General features: G+C 38.4%; 1 protein-coding gene across 1 annotated transcript in view; it reads right to left on the bottom strand.

Moving 5' to 3' along the window:
• pcdh11 (protocadherin 11) overlaps positions 1-23412 on the bottom strand; it is a gene marked incomplete at both ends in the record, with an annotated part of 126960 nt that overhangs the window by 40783 nt on the left and 62765 nt on the right. Inside the window, 2 exons of the mRNA XM_083915831.1 lie at positions 2621-2819; positions 9569-9604. Of these exons, the coding sequence (XP_083771957.1) occupies positions 2621-2819; positions 9569-9604 (235 nt within the window). The remainder of the gene's footprint in view (positions 1-2620; positions 2820-9568; positions 9605-23412) is intronic.

Raw genomic sequence — 23412 nt, 5'->3', positions numbered from 1 at the left:
ACTTGGAGACATTCCATCTGCTCTCCCCTTTTTCCACTTTTCCTTGTTCTTTCTGCTTTACAAATACAGTCAACATGATAAGAGATTGCCACCTCCATGCCAGCCTGGCGCTCATTGATAAAAGCCATATCGAATCCAATCTTTGCCCCCCCTCCAGCCCACCCCCCTCTGTCACCAATGCACTCATCTCTGAAATGGTCAACATGCACAGGATCCATCTCACTTTTTGAACCGAGCAGCACAGAGTCAGAGTTTATCTTTAAACTTCTGGGAGGAAAAAATGGAGCCGGATGAGTCAAGTGACTTTCACCCTCGTCTTTAAATGATGTGCAAGTGTGTTAAATCAGCCAAATTTAAAAGCAAATGAAAGAACTTTCTTGACTTTAGGTGAGAATATATGAGGTGTAAAGTGTATTTACTTAAATTATAGAAATATTGAATATGAACTTTCTGTGTTTCTTAGCCGCCTGGAAAGGCAATCAACAATTATCTGAAAGCTGTATAGCTCTACACATATGTAATAGGGAATAATATATGTATATGAATGAAACATTAATCAAATCAGTTCAAATATAGTGTTTTACAGTGACATCAGTAAGAATTAAGTTTACTTTGATATCATTTTGTGTGATAAGGTTACAACAGAGCATTAATCAGGGCTTTGTGGTCATATAACTAAAATTACTTTTCTAATATCTAACAACTAATATTAGACTCCAACATTACACTCTCGGTTAGTCTGTTAACACTTCCACTTATTTTTAATGCAGCAATTTGTAAAAGCATACATGCCTTTACTACATTAGCATGGGTTTCTATCCACTTCAACAAATATTATATTTCCCACAGTGAAAGTGGGTAATAAGTCCGGTATTTGAGTAAGTTTATGAAGTATGAGATGTCACTGAATATTAATGAGATGATGAGCGATTGTCTCTGTATGTGAATGTATCACATATATGAATCACTGCTGTCACTGTGGTGAATACATTAAAGGGAACAGCTGGGAAAGGAAGCGTTTGATCATTAGATGTATGCGCTTATATGTTTGTGTATACACGTGCCTGGTGTACAGATATGTGTGTGTGTGAGTGAATATGGAGGTCAGCTTGTTTTGTGTGGCTATCTTGTAAAAAAATGAAAAGAAAAAGATTTTTTGCTGTAACTTGCAATATCCTCTGATCAAAAATAGAAAAATCACAGATGGGACGGACCTTTGCATGTAAATGAACAGGAAGCCAATGCCAGGATGTCACCCGTCTTGTCTAATGTCTAACAAATGCACTCACGATCACACTCACACTGACACCCAAGCCCCAGACCTGTCATTGCAGCTGCTGGGGAGGCAGATGCACCGAGGACCGTTGTCTCACTTACAGCTATGACACAACGGGTATACTGCACGTGGGTTTATGCAGAGCAATTTATTTCTACGTTTTCTGTATTTTTTCTCTGCTGGATAGAAAGAAAAACCTGACTTGTTTTCTTTATTTTTTTTTGACCGGTAACTCCTTGCAATGGCTAAAACATGATATGATGATATATCAATGATATACTTGGGCCACAGGAGGAGTGAAGGTCTGCAGCGATTTTAGCCTCGATCTGGCCGGAAATATACTGTATGATGCAGGGTTACTTTCAGAAAAATTAAATCTAACACACCAGGACTAGAATATCCAGCTTGAAGTGGAGGAGGGGGGGTTGGTAGGTGACAAGGACAGGGATAGGGGACTCAGAATAGCCATGTTCATGTTAAGGTGGAGTAAAATCATTTCAGCAACATCATTGGCATGCTGCTGGTGCACAGGCTTTGGATCTACACTGGTGGAAAAACCCAGGGTCCTCTGTGTTGTGTCTTCAGCACACTTTTTTAAACCTTCAGCCAGCAATGATTTAAAAAAAAACAAAAAAAAACCTGTTGTATATGTATGAGGAAGGAGTCGTGCATCACTGAATTGAATGGGACTTTTTTATGGAGAACATCATTGGGCAGTAAGCCATGCAGTGACAGCTGTCTTGTGAATCATTTGAATAAATTCAGCAAAAGAGTTCCAACTTCAGAGGTAGAATTCCCCTTATGTTGTACAGCTTAGCACTGGACAACATTTACAAAATTCAGCCTTAAAAATGGTTGATAATTCATGCACCATTAGTTATTTTTGCACTCCCATGGCAACAGATACACTGCTTGTTTTGATCAGATGTAATTCATTTGCATTTCTAATATCAATGAGATGGTTTTTGGTTCTGAATATCAACACGTAAAAATAAAATAAGATACTCAGAACATGTTGGAGTTTATTTCCCTCATGCAGCTCTCTATCTTGGTTGACTTCTTTTACGATAAAACTTGTCATACTTATTTAAAGAATCGCCTCACAAATCAGCAAAGAAATGTATGTTACTTGCTTGTTATAGAAAATGTTATCTTGTTAAATGTTTGCAAAGTTATGATGTTTCCATGACAATCACAGCTGCAATCTCAGTAAATGAAGTTACTGTCTTAAAACACAGATGGCCACTTGTAAATTACATTATGGAAAATTAGTCAAAAATTATTCAAAATAAAAAACATAAAATAACAGATTCGCCTGCTGTCTGAGCAACATTCACTACTCACTAGATTCAGGGTCTGAATTTCCATCTCCCTCGGTGCGGCTGTTAGGTGATGTTTGCTCATAGTACTCCTCCTGGGGGAAGCTGAGGGGAAGAGTCTGGGTGGTGCTGGTCGTGCTGCTAGCCTCTGGGTCTCCAAGCCCACTGTCACTGCAGCTCTCCTGGGAACCATCTGGGAGATGGAACGTCACGCGGCGCTGGGTCTGGAGCACACCAACAAACAAGAAATGTTCGGTGAAAAACTCTGTCATGTTTAAAATGCCCAAATGGTGTGGAAAAATTACAACTTAAAATAGGAAGTATAGCAGTGTAGTGTGGGTGAGGATGGGATAAACAATTGAATGACAAGTCTGAGGGCCAGTTCAGTTGTCCTGTAGGTCACACCTAAAGACTGAGGTGGGCCAAACACCATTCAGATGCATCATTTAATTATTAAGCACATTTCATCAAGGGCCCTGTAGCACCCAATAATGTAATATGTTCCTCAAAATGTAATACAATTTGCACTTAACCTGATCCAAAATGTAATAAAACCCAATCATCTAATAACTTGACCAATAATATAATAGAATGTCCTGACTGATATTGTCACAATATTTTTTCTCAATAAGAATCTCTGTTGACTCAGATTAAACAGAACATTTCACAGCGATTCAATTGACTGTTTTGCCTTTATCATTTGCGCGTGCAACGTTAGCCGTCTTCTGATAGCGTCTAATCAAGGATTCACTCTGGTCTAATGGATGATCCACAATGAATAAGCATGTATGGGCGGTTTCATTTCCAGTTAGGATTTTAGTTCATCTTCCGTCTTTGTTGTACCACAATGTACCACTTGCTCACTTGAGGTCATTGCAAAAAAGAGAAGTATTATTATATTATATTATATTATATTATATTATATATTATATATTATTAAGTATCAAACTTTCACTTGGGAGACTGGGATTTGAATCCAACCTGGGACATCAATAAGTTGACCAACTACTGACAGAATGATTGAGATTAAGATAATTTTATGGTGCTCTCACATCTTTGAAAAATAACATTTAAAAGTTTTAATCGAGATTATTTTTGGCAGGGGAGAAAGTAGATCACAGTGAGCTATATCCAGAGGCGCAAATACATTCTTTCTGGAGAGATCTATTGTTGCTGAATTTTTAAAAATGTAATATTTCAATGCTTTGAGCACCATGATCGAAATATCTTGCCCCTTCATTGTACCGAGGTGAGGACAGAAATCTCATATCTCCAAACCTGTGCACATGAAACCATAACTATCTGCAGGGCTGTAACACAACAGATAACGGAGAAAACTCCTCAGGTAGTTCAATTAACCAGCTTTGTAAAATCCAGTGTAATCATCAATTAAAACTTTGACCTTTGACCTTAGTTATTGCTATGTCTTTTGTGTTTTTTTTCAAACTAGTTTGTCAAACAAAGTACCCTTTAAAGGTGTCCTCTCAGCTCCTAAACAGTCTTGGCACACCAACACTGACAACGGTCAATAATATCATCACAAGGGCTGATAACAAATTTTGTTTATAGGTGAATGAGTCTTGTGAGATGGCATTTACAAAGGAATCCTAATTGCATAAAGTGTTGTTGTTACATGTCCAGCACTGCATCTGTCATCTTTATCTGCCTTTAGTTAAAAAAAGAAGCCAAATTTCAATTCTCTTTACCAAGGGGGCTAACTGAATTAGTGACCTCATAGCCCAAAAAGGATTCCTGGTCTGTTGAGCAAATTACTTTTCAGCTAATAAACCGTCTGAAAAATGTATAATTGAGACTTCCTGCCCTGATAATAAATGGGATGTGTAATAACAGGTTGAACCATGTCCTAGTTTTCTCTCTCACCCAGTTTAGACACAAAAGAAGTGGAAATGTGTGTGGAGGCTGAGACTTTGATTTGTAAAGTCTTGGGGATCACAGGAGTGTGGGCATTTTCTTCTGAAAGGTGCAGGCCGCTTTGATTTCTCTGGTGGTTTACAGAAGTTCATGTTGCAACCTTTATTTGGAGCTAAAAAAGAAAACACATCCTGCTTGTGTAGTGATGTCTGCTAAGATGTTAGCAATTCCTCAAAAAAAAAAATAAACCGCACAGTTACGATCATTCATATTGTGAGGCACAGTAAGCAATCGGTAGATACCACTGATTTCTTTTTTTTACTTGTCTCTCATTTTAATTGTCTCTTTTCCTTTGAGTTTCACAAAGAAAAAGAAAAGAAAAGAAGAGTGAGGAGATGTAACTTGGCTTTAAGGTACCACAGGTAAAATTGTCACAATGAAATATTCTGTATGAATTCATGTCTGCACATGAGTCCCTGAGTAACATCATACTGCATAACACTGTATAGGTGCATAAAACACATAAAATATAATTACGCCCCCAGCTTCGGTTATTGCGGCGAATTTTATTCGTCCCATTATTCAAACTGATAAGAGAATTTTCTTCTTTTTCTTTTACAAGAGAAAATACAACTGCAAATTGCTTTCTTGCTTTTCCTCATCGCTGTGGAGCAATATGAAACTCATTGCGAGAATTAAAAACATCATTAACACATGCTCCTTTAAGCTCAGGAGGAGGTGAGGTCTGTGTGCGCACATATTTTTCCTTTGCCACTAAAGTGTGTAGATAAAGCACTTATTGTTCTTTGATAAGACTAAATAAGGCTTGGTAGGCAGGAGAGAGGGAGAGTGAAATGAAGTCTGGCACTAATGAAGGACAAACTGCCAAAAACCAAGTGCACAAAAAGCATTCATTTAAAAACTATCAGAGAGGGTTGACTAACCTAAATCCACACAATTAGCACAATGAAAGCACAACTGAGTGGTTTTCAATGCTGTGATATTGAAACAGCTAGTTAAATATCCTATTTACTTGATTTACTATCTACTTGATTCATCTAGATCCCGAGGCCACAAATCACTGTGTGTGTGTGTGTGTGTTTGTGTGTGTGCGTGCGTGCGTGTGTGTGTGTGTGTGTGTATGCTAAAGGACAGATAATAAGTAAGGATAAAAAGAGCGGAAAAATGGTGTGAAGTCAAAGAAATAAACTGAAAAAAACACACATAACCTTCAACTTATGTGTGATAACAAAAAGCTTTTTGTTGCTGTTGATTGTATTAGAAATAAGAAAAAAATGAATTGTCTGTGCACTGCAATCATTTCTGAACCAAATACAAATACTGTGTATGATGCAGGACTCGATCTTTAATCTTTCTTGTTTCTACTGCATGTTTTGAGATCTTCTGCTGCCACATGATGAGATATATTTCTAAGGCTCTGTATAGAGAGGAATGTTATTCCCCATTCCTTGTGGGGGTTTATTTATTTTCTAAGATAGAAAGGAGACAGGTACCTTGTTGGTAAAATCATGTAGTTATGTGCCATGTTTGCCCACGCTTCTGAGTATACTGAATCTACTTGTTCTCAAGCAGCATTGGCAGCTGTTTTTCAAATGACTGAAGGATGCAAGCAGAAAAGCAAAGTCCAGGTTCCAGCAAAAGACAGGGCCTACTTGTGGAAGGTTGGCAGCTCTACAAAAAGCATGCTCCCTCTCCACATGACTCTAATTATTGGAAACTTGCTCCAACAATGGCATCCAGAATCTATTAGAACAAACAGCTGTCCGTGACAATAAGGACAAAATCATTTTGCATGAGGGAGTGTCTTCATTTTTAGATGACTGGTTATTCAAACCCATTCAAGTTGGTGCCAGATGTTAAGAAAAGCCTAATTTGATTTCACAATGCACTCAATACTAGGTCGTTTAGAGCTACAATATTAACTACAATTAAATGCCATTAATGAGTATTATATAAATCAAAGTTTTGCTCTCAGTAGGACTGACTATTGTGAATAAAACATTAAGGTTGAAAGGCAAACATGAAAAACAAAAACAAACATTCACAGAGGAGTCAAGGTGAGTGTTTTTCTAAGCATTATCACTTATTTAAAGAAGCTGCCAGAAATCCATAAAGCAAAGACAAGCTGCGGTAAGAGATATCAAGACCAAACAAAGCCCGTTCAGCCAGATAAAACACTGCCTTGAGAAGTATGTACACAGAGATAAAATGAACAGGAGAGATGCATGCCAAGTTCTACCATATAACAAGCCAGCCAATCCAAAACCTCCCTCTGGTAACCACGCAGACAATTGGCAGATGGGGCTGAATTCATGGGTTACTGGATTAGAAGTCCGTTATATTTAGATATAGAGGGAGGAAAGGCTAAGTGGCTGCAACCTTGTCCTTTGATAGGCCATAGCTCTTTCTGTTTTATTATTGTATATACTTTTTTTGGCCCAAATACCTCTCTCAAGAAATAGCATAGAAGTCAGTGCTGCACAGAGAAGGACGAGGCTGACAACCACCTCACTTTGAGTGATAAACAGGGACCACTTAGGAGTGAATCGGGGGAGATTGGCTCTGCCATTTCAGATAAGGATCAGCTTGCGGGCACACCTAGACCTGCATAAATCTGTTCGGAGGGTTGGTGATTTGTCATGTCTTACATGGAGGGGAAAAAATAAAAAACAGCAATGGCAAGGTATTTATTCCCAAAAACGCTGTCCCACATGTTCCTATTCTGCTTGATGTCAAGATTGCGCAACATCCACAAAAATCTGTTGGCTGATTTTATTTCCCACAAGTGTGTCCGTTCTTCTTGTACATGCTGTTCCAGTGCAGCCTATTATGTGTGAGGTGACATGCCACTGTGTGTGAAATGATGAGTTAGCGGGAACATGCAAGACGGAGGTGATTGTAGCAAGTGGGCTGAGAGATGACTGGGTGATTTTTTGACATGTCAATTTTTTTTTAATGAATTGAATCTGTTATTGAGTCAAATGCTGATCTTCTCTGTGCAACATTATTCAAGAAAGTATTAGTATATTCCATGGCCCTAGCAATGCAGGGACTCACGCTGAACTGTAGTGTTCAGTAATGAATATTAGACATATTTAAAGCAATTCTTACCTTTTTGGCATTGTTACACTTTTCTTTTGTAATCTTAAAATGATCCTAATATGCGTATGGCACAATAAAATGTAAAAGAAATCCATCAGGTGTTGAAACTCAAAAGTATTCAACTCTTATTTCTGGTTAAAGTCTGACCAATTAAATTCAAAATTAAAATGATTTCACAAGTTTGCTGCCTGTCATCCGTCGCTATGTCCAATTAAGTTCCTCATGCTGCGTTTGAGTGCCATGGGAAGTCCGAAGTTTCGGGACTGCTCATCCAAACAGGTTGTGGTGTATATTCTTAGCTGAAATTTAAAAAGCTCGAAGAGGGGTAACTCTGATAGTCCCGCTCTTGTAGTGTGCAGACAGGAACTGCTACTTTAGGAGAGTATATTGTAATTGAAACACTGAAAAGAAAAAACTGCGTTTGACAGTCAGATGCCACGACACATTTTGGTTTAATGTTAACAGAAGTGTGAAATGCCATTGAGCTGAGTTGAATATTTCACTTAAACAAGCAATAGCACAGACAAGTGAAAGACATTTTCATGTCACTCTCAGTAAAATTTTACAGTACAGCTGCTACTCTTATTATAGAAATGTATTTTAATGGGTGAGAAGAGGCTGTTCTTAATGTTCCTAATAGAAAAAAATGATGTCTGAGAAGAACACATTTCAGCAAGTATTATAAAATACAACATGGTTTGAAGAAAACCTCATTTTGACAAGACAAGAATGACATGACAGTAACAAAGCAATTTTATGGAAATATTTAAAAAATAATACTTTGAGTCATGAACAAGATGAATAGATCTATCATTGCTATTGGATGAAAATCTTGCATCTCCAGAATATTCAATCTTTTTGATTAAAAATGGCCTTTTTACAAGGGTTTTTTAACCTTGACAGTTCAACTATAACTCAGAACAATTTCCCTGAAGTGAAAACACTAATATTAAACTGTGGTTTTGAGGTTTTCAAATGGCAACTGTATGTATTTTTAAGGGAAGAAGTATTTTTCACATTATTTACACCATGTCAAATGTATGAAAATGTAATCTTTATTGCAACACATCTGTTTTATGTCATTGTAACCAGTTAAAATGTTTGTTTGTTTGTATGTTTTTTGTTTTGTTTTTTGCATTGTCCCTGTCAAATAAATCAATAAATCAATAAAATAATTATTCACAAAATTACCCCCCAGGGGTCAGAAAGTATTTCTATTCTATGATACGGGAGACCTATGGGCAGAAATATGTCACTAGAATTTGAATTTGAATCATGTATATTTGAACTTGAATAGCTCAACTTGAATAATTGCATTTAAAAACTAAAAATCTGAATTTAAATCACATCATTAGGATTTGACTGTTTAACTTGAATAACCCCACTGGAAAACCGAATCTGAATAGCATAGTTTGAAATTTTAATGTATTAGTTTGGAAAAGAATTACAATAAATTCCAAAAACGTTCTGTTGCTGCCGTTACACAGGTTAGACCCAGCAAGCCTCCTGTGAGTTGCTACAGCAGCAAAGTGAAGGTCCGTCTCTGGAGCTGGTGTCCCCTCTCCTTCCGGCGAAGTAGGCTAGCGGCAGGCAGTGAGGGAGAGGGAACATTCTTGTCTCATTTGTGGTCTGATAAATGTAGTTTGGGAGAAACTGAATTCAATTTCATATATTTAGTAGTGCAAATCAGTTCCAATTAATAAACTCAATTCATATGTCATTTAGATTAAGTTTTCCGATGCAATTATTCAAGTTAAACAAAAAAATTCAAAATGTGATTCCATTTTTAAAAATGCAATTGTTCATGTTAAACAATTCAAAGTCACCATCATATACATTATTGAAATTCAGTGACACATTATTCTGCCAATAGGATACATGCACATTTATTGTAGGTGTAACTTGTGTAAAATACGGCAATATAATATGTTATGCTTATGGAAATGCACATGCAAGAAAGAGGAGAGAACAGACTTACATTCACAGAGGTTATCTTGCCAAGTTGACAGGCCTCCTGCAAAGACAGAAGAACGTTTCATTTCAAATCAGTCTGACTTTATCTCTATAGAGGATTTGATATAGAATGGATGTGTAGAGCCAACAAGGAAAAGTGCACTGGTGCAACTTTCCAGTCTTCTAAAAGTCAGTTAGAGTTCACAATCGACAACCTGATGTTTGTTTTTTTTAAGTTGGAATTGAGATTTAGGATATGTATTGATTTCTTCCTTTTGTACACATTTCCACGCTCAGTTGGCACACCAACTACCTGGGCTGCAGACCCCTCTCTCCCAGAAATATAAAGAATAGGGCAAACCTGACATCCTGACAACACACGCCATACAACTGACACTTTGATAAAGATGTTTCCTCCACATGTCAGGGAGGAAAGTGAACAGAATATCAAGGGAAGCATCAAAAATTAACAATAAACAGCGACAAGCTTCTAAATTGGGAACAAAAGACACCCACAAGCCTACGAAATAGCATCCTCTCTCTGGGGACTGAGATAACTCACAGAGAGATAAGAGTATTTAATTTTTAATCACCAATTTTGTTTTCTTTGTACTGTGTATAATAATCTGAGTACATGACTTGATTTGCAAAGAAAATAGAAGCAATCTGGCAGTGAGGGGAGAAGAAGAGAGGACTGCTGGGGTGGAACGGTAAAACAATGAACAGGAAACAAGTTCATGTCAACGCATTATCCTGCTCACCAAGGGATGCTGCTACTGACTGAGCGATAGAGCAGTACTCCCAAAGCTATTCATCAAAAACAAAATGGAGCTTCATGGTGGACAACTAAACTAAATTAAAAAGTAAGGTGTCCAAACTTCTGACAAATAACTGCCTGGCACAGTAAAATAATTGTATTGTAGAGTATTCATAATGAGTGAAGGAGACATTTACAAAGCAAACCATTCAATTGTATTGCCATGAGGTGTAGTCAAACTAAAGTCATGCATACTGAAATCTGCTGACTGCACTAGCAATGTGTTGGGTGAATGATATCAACAATGTGTCACCAGGAGTTTTGTCTGTTCTGTTTCACACAGTTTCAAGATTCAGATTAAATATATATATATTTTTGGGATTATCATTTTTAGCGCTTATATCCATTATGGCACTGCTTTGCTCTATCTTCGTTTTTCAGTGTTGTTACTGAGCAATAATAACTTCATGTCATATCCAATAAGTGGCAACCTCCGGGGCTGAAAAATGAAGCCAACACAGTGTCAAAAACTGCAGTTCCTCGAATAGCCACTCACCATAAACTCCCATGGTAGAATGCCCAAATTTACATTAGAAATAAACATGTTTACAGCCTGGTACACAAAAGTAAAGAAAGTAAAGAAATTCCGCATAATTAAGGACATGACTTGAGTGGCAGGTGGATGCCATCACAGGTGGCTAACATAGGCTGTAGGTTTCGTTCGAGCCACCTAAGCTCCATCCACCCTCCACGCACCTATTTGCCCATTTTTAAAATAGCTGGAAGTTAGTCAGGCATCTGCAAGTTTGCGAATGCAGAAGCTGTCCACACTGAGCTTCACAATGGCTCTTTAGAAACCAATGGGTGTCAGGGAGACTACAGCCATGCAGTCTATGTGTCCAACCTCAAACATGTTACATTAGAAGGGCTATTTTCAGCAAAAGAAGTCCTGACTTACATTCGCCAGGTGGAGAAAAACATGACTCTTAATGAATGACAAAGTTACTTTGTTTACTTCATGTGTAAATAGGCAACAGTTTTGGAAAGATATTCATATAAAGTTATAAGTCAATGTTACAGCCTGCTGTGCTGCCCCCCCCCCCCCCCCCCCCCACACACACACACACACACACACACACACACACAAAGAATAAATAAATAAAAAACCGAGATGCTTCTCTCCTGGGTGCCAGCTGGTGGCTTTTCTTTACTATAAATGACTGCAGGTTTAACGTAGAACAATATTATGACATATGGAGGCATAAAGAGTGAGGTATGTTTGAAAGTCAGCTCAGTAAACTTTTTTTGACTGACAGCTTTTTTTGTTGCTGGCTGAACTGCCCTGCTATCAGGCCTCTGCATAAATCTAGAGGTCCATTTGTAAAGTATGTCTATGTATGATCAAAGAAGCACTGTAATCATACACATTAAGAATAACCAATAGGGAAAATTACAAAAACAGAAAAACATGATCGATTGATAAAGCATTTGAGGTTGTCAAGATCATTTTCATTTAGCATGAATCGTGCATAAGTGGGAAATGTTTGTAAAAAAAAAATGGATATAGGCAGAATGAAATGACAGTTCTGCATATGGCAACATAGGTAATGTATAAATATATATAAACTTAGATAGCTGGTAAGTCTAATTCTGACTGTACATTCAATACATCAGACTGCCATTATGGCTGGAACATGCTTTACCACTACCTTAATAAATAATTGATATGGAAGGCAAGACGTTTCAACTTTACTTTTTTTAAAATTGTAATTTTAAAATCATATATATATATACATACTGTGTATAAAATCTTTTTTGCATATTCAAGCTCACCAACATTTGACAGATCTTTTTGAGGAGTTGCTCATTTGCATCGACTGACTGGTCATTTAAAGCAGAATTTTACTTGAGGCTGCCATCAAGCAGTTGTTTCTTCTCCAAGTAATGTTTTATTCAGCTTCTCGTGACACATACTTCAAGTTAGAGACCTTGCCAACCAATTAAATGTATGATAATTTACACGAGGGATCTGAGAAGGTGACCTATGCTTGTCTCATACTTAGACGACATTCAAAATAGTAGTTGTACAACTGATTGCTGATCACCATAAATGTATGAGTTTTCTCTTTTTTGTCCTACTCAGTATGGATTGGTCAGTGACCCTCTCTCTATATGTACGCCTCTCAAACTCCTGGTTTCAAAGCACCCACATGCAAGCCAGGGAGAGAGATATGCTTAAGATAAGTGCATTTGTTGGTGAACCACATCAAAGTACAGAGGGGTGTCTTAGCGAGCAAAGGCAGTGGAGTTCTAACCGAGCCTTTGATCACCCCAGGCACTCTGATCATTAAAATATTGGATAAATAATTGATTAAAAACACCAGACCTTATTGTGCTCTGTTTCTATATCCAAATGAATCCCAATTTTGAGACACTGGCTGCACAATGAATAAATGAATGTAGATAGGAATGAAAGGGACATAAAGTACACATTGTAGCATTGTATGGCATGCATTCAGACAATCTACGTAAATAAAATGTGTAAAGCACATTCTGACTACAGTGCAGTCTTTGAGTTTCACAGTTACAGTATGAAGTGGAGACGTGGAAGTGCTGAAATAAACCATCTTTTCCAGTGAGGGTCTGAGCTATGGCATAGCAGGTTGGCACAGAGGTAGAAGGACATGGTTATAATCAAAAGGCAGAGACAGAAGGTAGGTAGTGCATTCCAGCTGTGCGTAGGTGACTGGAGGGTAGCTAATATTACATCTACGGTGAAAGCCTGTGGTGTGCATGAGAAAAACAATGAGTCCACTTCGTTCATACCAGGGATCTAAAAAAGAGAATATATATATATAACAGCTTTTGTACGCTAGTAGATCACTTCAGTACATTTATGTTTACATTTGTAATATAAAATGAATCAAAATTTATCAAGATTTCTATACTAGAACATCAGTCCACAGAGTGCTTTATTTGTCACTCTACATGCATCTAAGCATCAAAGCTCAGTTATATAATATAATATTATACAAAACTATTGGGTTGCTAAAATAAGCGCAATTGATCATTTAAGAAGTAATCTTGTGTGTTGCCAATTCTTGGAGATGTTAGGAGATATGTTAGACTTACTCTATTTCTTCTTTCTTTAATTTTCTTTTTGGGCTGGTTTTCATTTAAGTGATTGTTGGGAGTGTGGTTAAAAGATGCCACTGTCAGAGTATAGCAGGTGTGAGGAGCTGGACTGAGTGCCCACATAACGGAGATGCTAGCTTTTGAAGATGCTACTCACACCACACTACAGCTTGACACCATACAGCTCATAAAGACCCGCAAATCGTTGTCTCTATCAACAACCTAAACTGCACTGAGGTAACAAGACAAAGCTCATCGCTAGTAAGAGCAGAAATCAGCGGTGGTGGGGCCTTGTCTGGGGAACGTGCTAACTGCAAATCCAACAGCCGTGTGAGCTGTGTGAGCTAACCCACCTCAGCTGCAGGTTGTTGAAACAGTCCACCTGTGTTTATTTCTATCCAATTTTCACCCTTACCAGCTCACTCCAGGTTAGGTGTAGTTCTAGAGCCTTAGCTGATCTCCCCATAATCCCCCTGCCATTGCATGTATATTTGCATTAAACATGTGTATATGTATATTTATATCTTTTATCTGATCTTTTTTGGTAAATACTTTATTTTTATTTTGTATTTTTCTCTGATTTTTGCATTTTTGTGTATTGCGTGCACAGAGAAGAGAAAAAATCCGGAGTCAAATTCCTTGTATGTTTGCACATACACGGCGAAGAAAGCTGATTCTGATTCTGATTCTTCTGATTCAAAACGCCCAGACCAAACTAGTTCAGAACGCAGCGTCGTCTCAGCTAATGTTCGGTTCATGACGTGACACTCTTATTTATCTCTTCCAAGTTCAGTTAAAAAGCACAGAAACTCAGATGGCAGCCACTATAAGTGAAACTAATAGAATTGAATTTTACCCCCAAAAAAACTTTCACCTACAAAGTATGGGTTATCAGTTGTTATAACTACCATAGATATGAGATGATATGACAGTTTTACATTGTTTATAGATATCTGTAAGTCATTTGCGTAAGTCGAACACAACATTATATTTCAGGCCTTGAAACAGTTTGGCTTTGGCTCTTATTTTTGTGCTGCTGTTAAAACCATGTATAAAAATGCAATCTGTTCAGTCAAATTGTATGCAGGCACCTCTTCTAGATTTTACTTAAATTGCATTGTCAAACAGAGCTGTTCCATCTCGCCATTCTTGTTCCTGATTTGTGCTCAGTTACTCTCCGATTTCATTAAGCTCAGCCCCTTGGAAGATATCACAATAGCTGGAAAAGAAATCATCATTAGTCAGCTGGCTGACAATACTACTTTTTTCTTAAAGGATGCTTTGCAGCTTTCTTTCGCCGTTGGTACAGTTAAGACATTTTCTACTCTGCGCTCTGTTTAAACAATAATTATTGAGCTGCTCATTCTCAAAAACTGTAATACTTCATACATTGTAATATTCCTGTGAGAGTCACCTACACTGAAATTACAGAGGAGATCAAAATTAGAGTATTAATCCTTGATTTATTTTGAAATCTGTTGTTTTTTTATTGTTCAATATCAGCTTTGGCTTTCCCACTGATGCATGTTTTTTAAATAACCAAGGCACATCAACAAAAACCTTTATTTTGTGAAAAACACGGTGAGCAATATAAGAGGACAGTAACTATTGTGTCAGAAGAGAAGATATAAACAATGTTTTCTTAGGGGTATAGGATTCAGAAATTAATAGGAAGTGTAGAGGCCTTTGCTTTGAATGACTTCAGCACATCTGCGCCCACAGGACATCACTAGTTTCTCACACTACTCTGGTTTGATCTAGTCTCGCCTTTTTATTCTTTCTGCTGATGAGAGGTCACTACAGAGTGGGCTTTCAGTCCAAAAAGTCTTAAACGCAAGACACTGCGGGGCGAGACAGATCCTTGCCCCTGTTCAAGACTGAGCTGGCGAGTAACTCTAGCTGCAGCGTTGAACCGATTCCCCATTGAGAGTATTTGCATAATACTGTCCTCTTGTTCAATTGTTTTACGTGGACAACCGGCCTGTTTGAGGGACTTAAATTAATCTGTGTCCTTGTAAAGTTTCAGTATTCTTGAAATCACAGACGTGGAATGCCCAACCTCTCTCTGATGGCTGAGAGGGTCATCCCTTTGGCCTTCAACTGGACTTTTCAGTCACATTAGAACAGCTTGCCTTCTTGCAAAGTAACCAGGAGAGCTGCCAGATAAATAGGGTGTGTCCAACAATTAAGTAAATTGTCACCAGGTGCCAGATTAACACCATTAACTGGGAGGTATCTGAAAGTGTTCTCGGATTTTGCTCACTGCTTTTTTCTCAAAATAAAGGTTTTTTTTGAAGTGCCTTGCTTGTTTAAAAAAAACATTCCAGGACAGTAGAGGTATTGCCACAGCGGATATTCTATCAAATTCTGAAGAATAAGAAATAACAATATTTCAGAATAAATCACTTTGTTCTCTAATTTTGATCTACACTGTATGTTTAACAAAACAAGGATACTACATGTTCTTTGAATTTAAATGCCTTCATAGGAAATGTATATAAAAAACAAAATGTATGGCTTCAAAGATATCTGTCTCTTAGGGGAAGAATTTTGCTGCTGGAACAACAATAGAGACATATTATAGAAACACAAATCCTTATTTTTGGAAAACTGGGTTGCCCATGGACTCTATCTGGTTAGTTAGCTACTTGATCAGTGGTGTTGATGTCATACTCTGAACTTCTTAAGTAAAGTATTCCAATCCAACCAAAGGAATATGCTTTATGTCTACCACGATGTTCGATTGTTGTCACTGTTGGTTAATAAATGAAAGGTAAAAAAATTAATAAAATAACGTAGTACAAAGAGCACATGGGCATCGAAACCATTGTGGATGGGACTATTGATATTATTGATTTTTTTACCCGCGTCTCTAATTCATCACATCTTCACCTTCAGTTAAATCCATTCTGCTTGAGGAATGCCCTCATACATGAAACTCTGTAGCCTACCGTGTTTTAGCTACAGCCTCGACTTCCACGTGCTGCTCACTTACACACCTGAAATCCATTCCCTGTTTCCGCTACTCACGCATGCTACACTCCTGTGACACACAGAGACAGCGACATCTCCCACTGACAGGGCAGCAAGGCACACAGAGCACCTTAGCATGACTGCTGCTCAGGTGGGTTTGGCTGTATGCTCACATACTTTCACTGCACAACCTGGTACTTCAGTGAATGTTCATCATTTGTCCGCCTGTTGCTTTTAAAGGCACCAGGCAGTCTTTGTTGCAGCATTAAAGTACAGGTCACTGTCTTACACTACGCTGTTACAATTCTAACAGTTATCTTACGTTTTTGCTCCGCTAGCTAGCTAGCTACAGCATTGTTAACATCAGTCAACCAGCCAAGGTGAACTGTATGGTTACCCTCACTGTCTAGCCGACATTGAAACCCATTATAGACTTTTTTTAAAGTTGTAAACATAAACATACAAGTTTGATTACTGTTGCAGTGAATGTAAATGACATCAGCTGACAGGAAGTTAACAAGGACCAAGGATGTTGCCTAACAATGGAATTCTGTTGAAGAGGTCTATAGAATGATAGAAGATAATATATGAAGTCCATCTCCTACTGAAAATGTGTGTGTGTGTGTGTGTGTGTGTGTGTGTGTGTGTGTGTGTGTGTGTGTGTGTGTGTGTGTGTGTGTGTGTGTGTGTGTGTGTGTGTGTGTGTGTGTGTGTGTGTGTGTGTGTGTGTGTGTTTGGCCAGCCAGCCAATAATAATGGTGCACCAAACGTAAGTAAGAACCCTATAGCCTATTATCTCAAAGAATGAAATTTATAATAAAAATGGTCCACAAGAAATAAGTGAAATATGCTAATATGTAAATGCTGCTATTTGTTGTTATGCTGCAGAGCAGGAGACAACAAGTGGCACACAGCCAGATTGGCGGGCACAGACAGTGAGAAACAGGGAGTCTCAGGTAAGTTCTCTCTCTCAACCTAAACTGATTTGATTATTTATGTGGTAATGCAGTAACTTTGGTTACCAGTTGTTAGTATGGCGACCTTTATGGCAGCATTATGCCAATTTTTTTTTCATGCTATAGCCGGAAAAAAATTCAAAACACATGTAATGAAAACTGACACTTCCTGTTCTTGATTATGATTATGAGCTGCGTTTGATGCCATGTTATATACTTTGTAACCACACAGTTGAGAGTCTTGAGACTGCGGCACGGATTTACTTCGCCGTGTTTGTGTCTGTGTCACATATAGCAACTTTCTGCTGCATATCTCTGTGGATTAACTGCTTGGCGGAGGAAGAATTTTTTGTTAATAACTTACTAGACTTTTTTTTCCATGTGAAACATTGGGAAACCTTGCCAGGAATGTGTTATAGAAGCAACACCGACCACTACCCTGCGAATAGATGATAATGGTCTTCTGAACATACAGTACTGTACTAGTAGGTATAGCAGACCCCTTCTAACTTATATCTACTGTGTGAGACTGATAACCAGTGATAACGCCCATTTAATGGAGTGATAACTTTCAAAATGGGTGTCTGTGTTTCCAGACTGGCATCTTTAAACACATAGTGAATTAATTTGATGATATTTTCTCTTGACCTCTGTAAGCTTGATGACACAGAGGTCTGTCAACTTCATATTCCTTGTGCTCATTTTCAGCAATTACTAAATTCAAAATACCAAAATGATCAGTCAGCTTTACAAGGATATATTCCACTATATCATAATCTTGTAGAAAATGAAACCCAGCGTTTAACCATTTTCGTAGGCCCTAACTATATTGACTGACTTCTTTTCTCTGTCAGTAATAGGACAGCATCACAGTATAAAGCTTTTTAGAGTTACATCCATTAGCAATAAGTTCAAAGTTTGAAAAAAATGGCGCCTCAAGACGCTTCGCTGCAGTTTGTGAAAAATATTTTTTAAAGAGTGTATGATGTGATTGCTTCAAGCTACACTGAAAGCCTTAAAACCCCTCATCCCTGGGGTCCACATGCTCTTAATGGTTTAACACTAATGAGATCTGCTGCTCTCGTCTCAGCCTTCCACATTACAGTATACTTCGTAGTGTAAATACCTTTGAAGGTGGGGAGAAGCACAGAGCGAGGCAAAGAGACAGGAATCATGCTAGCTAGCCACAGTCTCTGCTGCCAAAGCCTGCCCTTGCGGATTTTACATTTGTTGTGACTCTCACTCAGGGGTTTATTGGTGAGGCTCACCACAGCGTGCTGTTGTTCAATTCAGCTAGTCTCGCTGTATGAGGTCTGTGAAAATAATGACCAAGCAGGAATTGTCAGGACTGCTCGGTATACCAGAAACATCTAAGTCTGCGACTTAAGCTGTTTAGAGAGGGTGGGAGAAAAGCAAGTGGCCTGCACCAAGAGGTTATCCCCAATGGATAAGATGGATGTGGCCGAATTCATCAATAGAGGGAAAACGACAGCTTTGTCAGGTGGCCGTGTCACAGTCACACACACGCAGACATATGCACACATAATACAAATATTCACAGTGGAAAACTTGGACGTGCGCGCCATCTGCTCATGTGTGCAGGCACATGAGACATGGATGTCTCAGCCAAGAAACAGTGGGCAGAGTTCAAGTTTACATCCCTTATATTTCTGGCAAACACAGCATGTCTTAGACAGAGTGATAAAACTGTTGCAAACAAAACACCTCCTCATCAAAAGGGGCTAATAAAGTCTTCAATATACTTAAGTGTAGCCTTAGATAAATAGAATCCCCATTTCCCTCTGCATTGGTGTTTAGTTGTCCAAAGTGTATTGATGTACTTATTGGCGTTCAATAAAGGGAAACCCTCTCAGCAAACCACAGAGTGATGTAAATCCTGCTTCTTGAGTGTGCAACTTTCCTTTAACACAATTACTAGACAGCAATAATGTCACAGTGTGTTCGAACCAATTTTGATTTACAAGTGGACATGTTGCCTTTTCATCAGCTTATTATTATTATTAAGTGGTCCGTATATTTGTGTTTCCCCTGGACAATCTCCTGTGTTGCTTCACTCTTAGCAAGGTATTGATTCTCCCAGGGTAACGGCCCCTCCTGATTTCATTAGGCTAGCTGCTGTTAATTACTCCACACTCTAACCTTTTGCTGTTTCAATTGGACCGACAAATTGGGTGAATTAAAAAAAAGCAGAGGCAGGAAGAGGAAAAGAGGCAAAGGGAGGGAAAAAAATCTCCCTAGCAGCTGTAGTGGCGGACCCTTCCCCTCTCTGTGGTGGCTGTGTCAGAATCCCAAGCGGCGTAATAATTAAAAAAGTTCATCAATTTTCTCTTTGCTCATCAAATTATGCAGAAGGAGGCTACCCCGGTAATTGTTGCAGGATTCATTTACGAAAACCATACCAGCTAGATCTGGTATGGTTGTCTGGGGAGTTGAGAATTATGCCTTTTTTTCATTTCTTTATGTTTTTGTAAAAGGTTTCTCAGCTACAAGCAGGTCATAATCATTAAACACGCTTTATTTATTTCTGTGAACAAGGATCATGTGACGGACATAACTAACTTCTAAATTTTGTTTTACACCCTTTTACTGCCACACTAATTTGTCTTCTTAGGGAAGGTATTATAGTATGATATGACACATAGCTGCAAAGTTATAATTAGACTTTATTTAATACCTTATGTCATGAGATTACATGCTTAGTGTGTGGCATCTAAAGCATACTTAAATTGCAGGGGAGTGTAATTGATTAACCATGAGACTGTGAACCAGATGATGAGGATGATGCTCCTAATCCATGTTAAATCAATATAGCCACTTCCTACACATCAGGGGATTATTGGGAGAAATTACTACGAGCTGTAATTGCTGACTTACAACACATCAGATCATTTCTGGCTTGGCCCATCAATGTGTTTGTGTACAAGTGAGTCAAAAATATTACAAGGAGACTGCCTTTAAGTAATCACCTGCTTTAAAGTGGGACAATGTTTCAACATGGATACATTCCCAACGAAGCGATAGACATTTATAGGATCTTCTGGATCCGTAATATGAGAGATGCCCTTTCCTCAAGGTTGAGCACATTCTAGTTGAAAAGATTCTACATGATGTGGAAGGAGCCATTCAGAGTACTCCCTTTGGCTGAGATAATAACTTCATCATAATTAGCTTGTGGTGCTCAGGAGTGTTGAATTGTCAGTTGCAGTGGGATCTGGGCTGATTTATTGCTTGATTTAATTACGTATCAAAATTCAATTAGACATGCTTTCAACCAAATTCAAAGTGAGTTTTGTCAAGCTGTCCCTTGAAATCAGGCGTGGTTTGAAGGACATCCTTCATAACGCGGTGACATCTAATTTAATAATTATCGCTTACTAAAAATCCCTCATGTGCTAGAAGAAGAAAAAAACAACAAAAATAAATTGCTATGCCAGTCTCAGAGACGTGCTTCTTTACTCTTCCGTCACTTGTTTCACATCTCAGCTGATATCAAACAGCATCAAATACTCTGCATCAGAGCTTGATTCAGCAGTGATGTGGAGAAGGTTGCAGGTACTTTACCAAGTGAAGATACATGACAAAATGCTCTTTGAGGTTGACTCTGGCTGAGGAAGTATCTTGCTTGCTTTTACCCACATCACTCACTGCCTGCTCAACCCCTTTTGCTCAAGACTACATTAGGGAAAAAAGGGGAGCTGTTTTGAATAAGTCTCACACCAGCCTCCAAGAGCTACATTGATCTTTACTACTATGCAAATTCCAGATGTCATGGTGTCTGTGCTAAGAAGCCAAGGAAGGGAAGGAATATTTCAGCCGGCGGTCTTTGACTGAAGTCCTTTGCCAGTGTTGTTAATACACTCATTGACAATTTTATTAGATACACCTTGGTATGACTGTGTGTGGTAGTCTTCAACCCTCAGAACAGCATTTCATTTGAGTACTGACTTGACAGCCTAGCTGTTGTATTTTTCAGTGGTACGAATTCAGTGAAAGTCCCACTTTACCTCATCCCAAAAGTGTTTTATTAGGCTGTGATCTGGGGACTGTGCAGGCCATTGGAGTAAAGTAAAGTAATTTCCTGGAACCATCTTCAGACAATGACACATTATCCTGCAAGAAATTCGCCTTGAAAAAAACCCACAACACAGCTCACTGTCAATATGAAGAGTAGCACCTGGTCAGCAACAATGTTGGCTGTATTTATAGAAGCAAAAATATCACAAGTACACCAAGTACTGCAGACATAAGGCATTTTTCTGCTTTCATTCAAGCCCATTTTTGTCTTCTACAGATTCATTGCATTGCAGAGATGCAGGCATGTAGAATTACACCCTAGATCACCAGATCGACTAAAGTAATACAACGTTTTTTAACTTTTTAATTTTCAAATAGTTTTAACATGCTAGCGGTTTACTTTTAGTGTGTTTATCTTACATATGTGCAGTATGATATACAATATTCCATACTACTATTACTGTACTTTTGTGCAACATCCGTATATAGTTCTGGCTTATTGCTAGCAGCTATATTAGCCACATTTGGCAGATATCAGGGTTATATTTTTTAAATGATATTGTTTTACAGAAATGCTTAAGAACTAGTCAGTTCATGTTGCCATTAGCATTCAAGCCTCCTTGTTGGTATGGGTAACATACAGCATGCATCAGAATATTCATGCCTATTGATTTCTGTAAAAACACTGGATAGAGAAACATCCATTGTCATTGGGGATGTATGTGTGGGGCGACAAGTCAGCACCTGTTGACTCTCCACAAAAGCATACTTTGTTCATAGATTCACCCCCTCCATTAGCACAGCCCACCTACTATACCTTGACTTGACTTCATTATCCTCTTGTTTGTTAATAGCATGCCAGCTATAGCCTTACATCCAAACTGTCAAAGAGAGCTTCCAATGGGTTTGATGGTTGCCATTAACTTCCGTACCATTACAAAAAAAACTCTTTTCTAACAGAGGTTTTCATGGTTTTGGTCAATAGTCTTTTTAAGTATTATTCATAAGTTTTTGATTTTGTGTTTAAATATATAGTGGAGTAATGGTATCCTGAGCAGATAATGAAGGCACTCTCCCTCCCTGTGTTATGATGGATGGTCCGAACCCCGAATATGTTAGTGGCCGTGATAAAGCGTAGTCACTTTATGTATTGGGGGTGTGGAGGCAACACCAGACTGCTTTTCAGTATTTCGCGAAGAGCACATTTAGGTATGCTGTAGCTTGAAGAACACTTGATATTTATGGTCCTAATTCTGCAAAGAAAACATCCCTTGCCCCATTAGTCCATTAACCTCAACAATATCCTCTGATGTTGAATCCGAACATGAGAGACAAGAGTTAGTTAGAGCTAAGGTTAAGTTAGTGTTTCGTCACTCTAACAGATTGAGTTTTGTGAGATAATGTGCCTACTGAAGTTTCTACAATATGTTAAGTCCAACGGTCTCCCTCCATGTGTCATAGTATGCACAATGTCGCACCTATATAAAAGTGCAGCATTGCTTTGACTCATTAGGACACTTAGCATCAGAATCAGTAATCTGACGCAGTATATGACTTGAATGAAATAGGACACACTGAAGATATCTGTGACACGTGTGTGGAGCCTATCCTTTTCAGCTGGACAGAAAGTGAACCTATCAACCTCATATGCATGATCTGTCTGCCTGCATAGTGAGTCACAAAGGCTTGACTCACTGTCTGGAGGAGTGAGCTGCATTAACGAGGAGGTGCGTGTAATAAAGTGGCCACTAAGTGTACTGTCGAAGAGGGAACATGGTGGCAAAGACAATGGACAGCCCCTTGATGTGTCAAAACTTCAGTTTATCAAGACTTGTTAGTAACATGAATTGTTCAATTCATTTGATCTCTCTCCCACTGAAACACATGACAGTTTCCTTCATTGAAACTGGCAGAGGCATTGTCCATAGAATGTGATGTGCAATGAGACCTTGTATAACAGGCTCATGGTTGAAGCATAGAGACAGAATCATTGTCATTCACTGACAAACACAG

Source organism: Echiichthys vipera (assembly GCF_963691815.1).
Source record: "Echiichthys vipera genome assembly, chromosome: 6".
Lineage (NCBI taxonomy): Eukaryota > Metazoa > Chordata > Actinopteri > Perciformes > Trachinidae > Echiichthys > Echiichthys vipera.
Note: the sequence above shows the minus strand (reverse complement) of the source record. Positions and strands in the feature narration are given on the sequence as shown.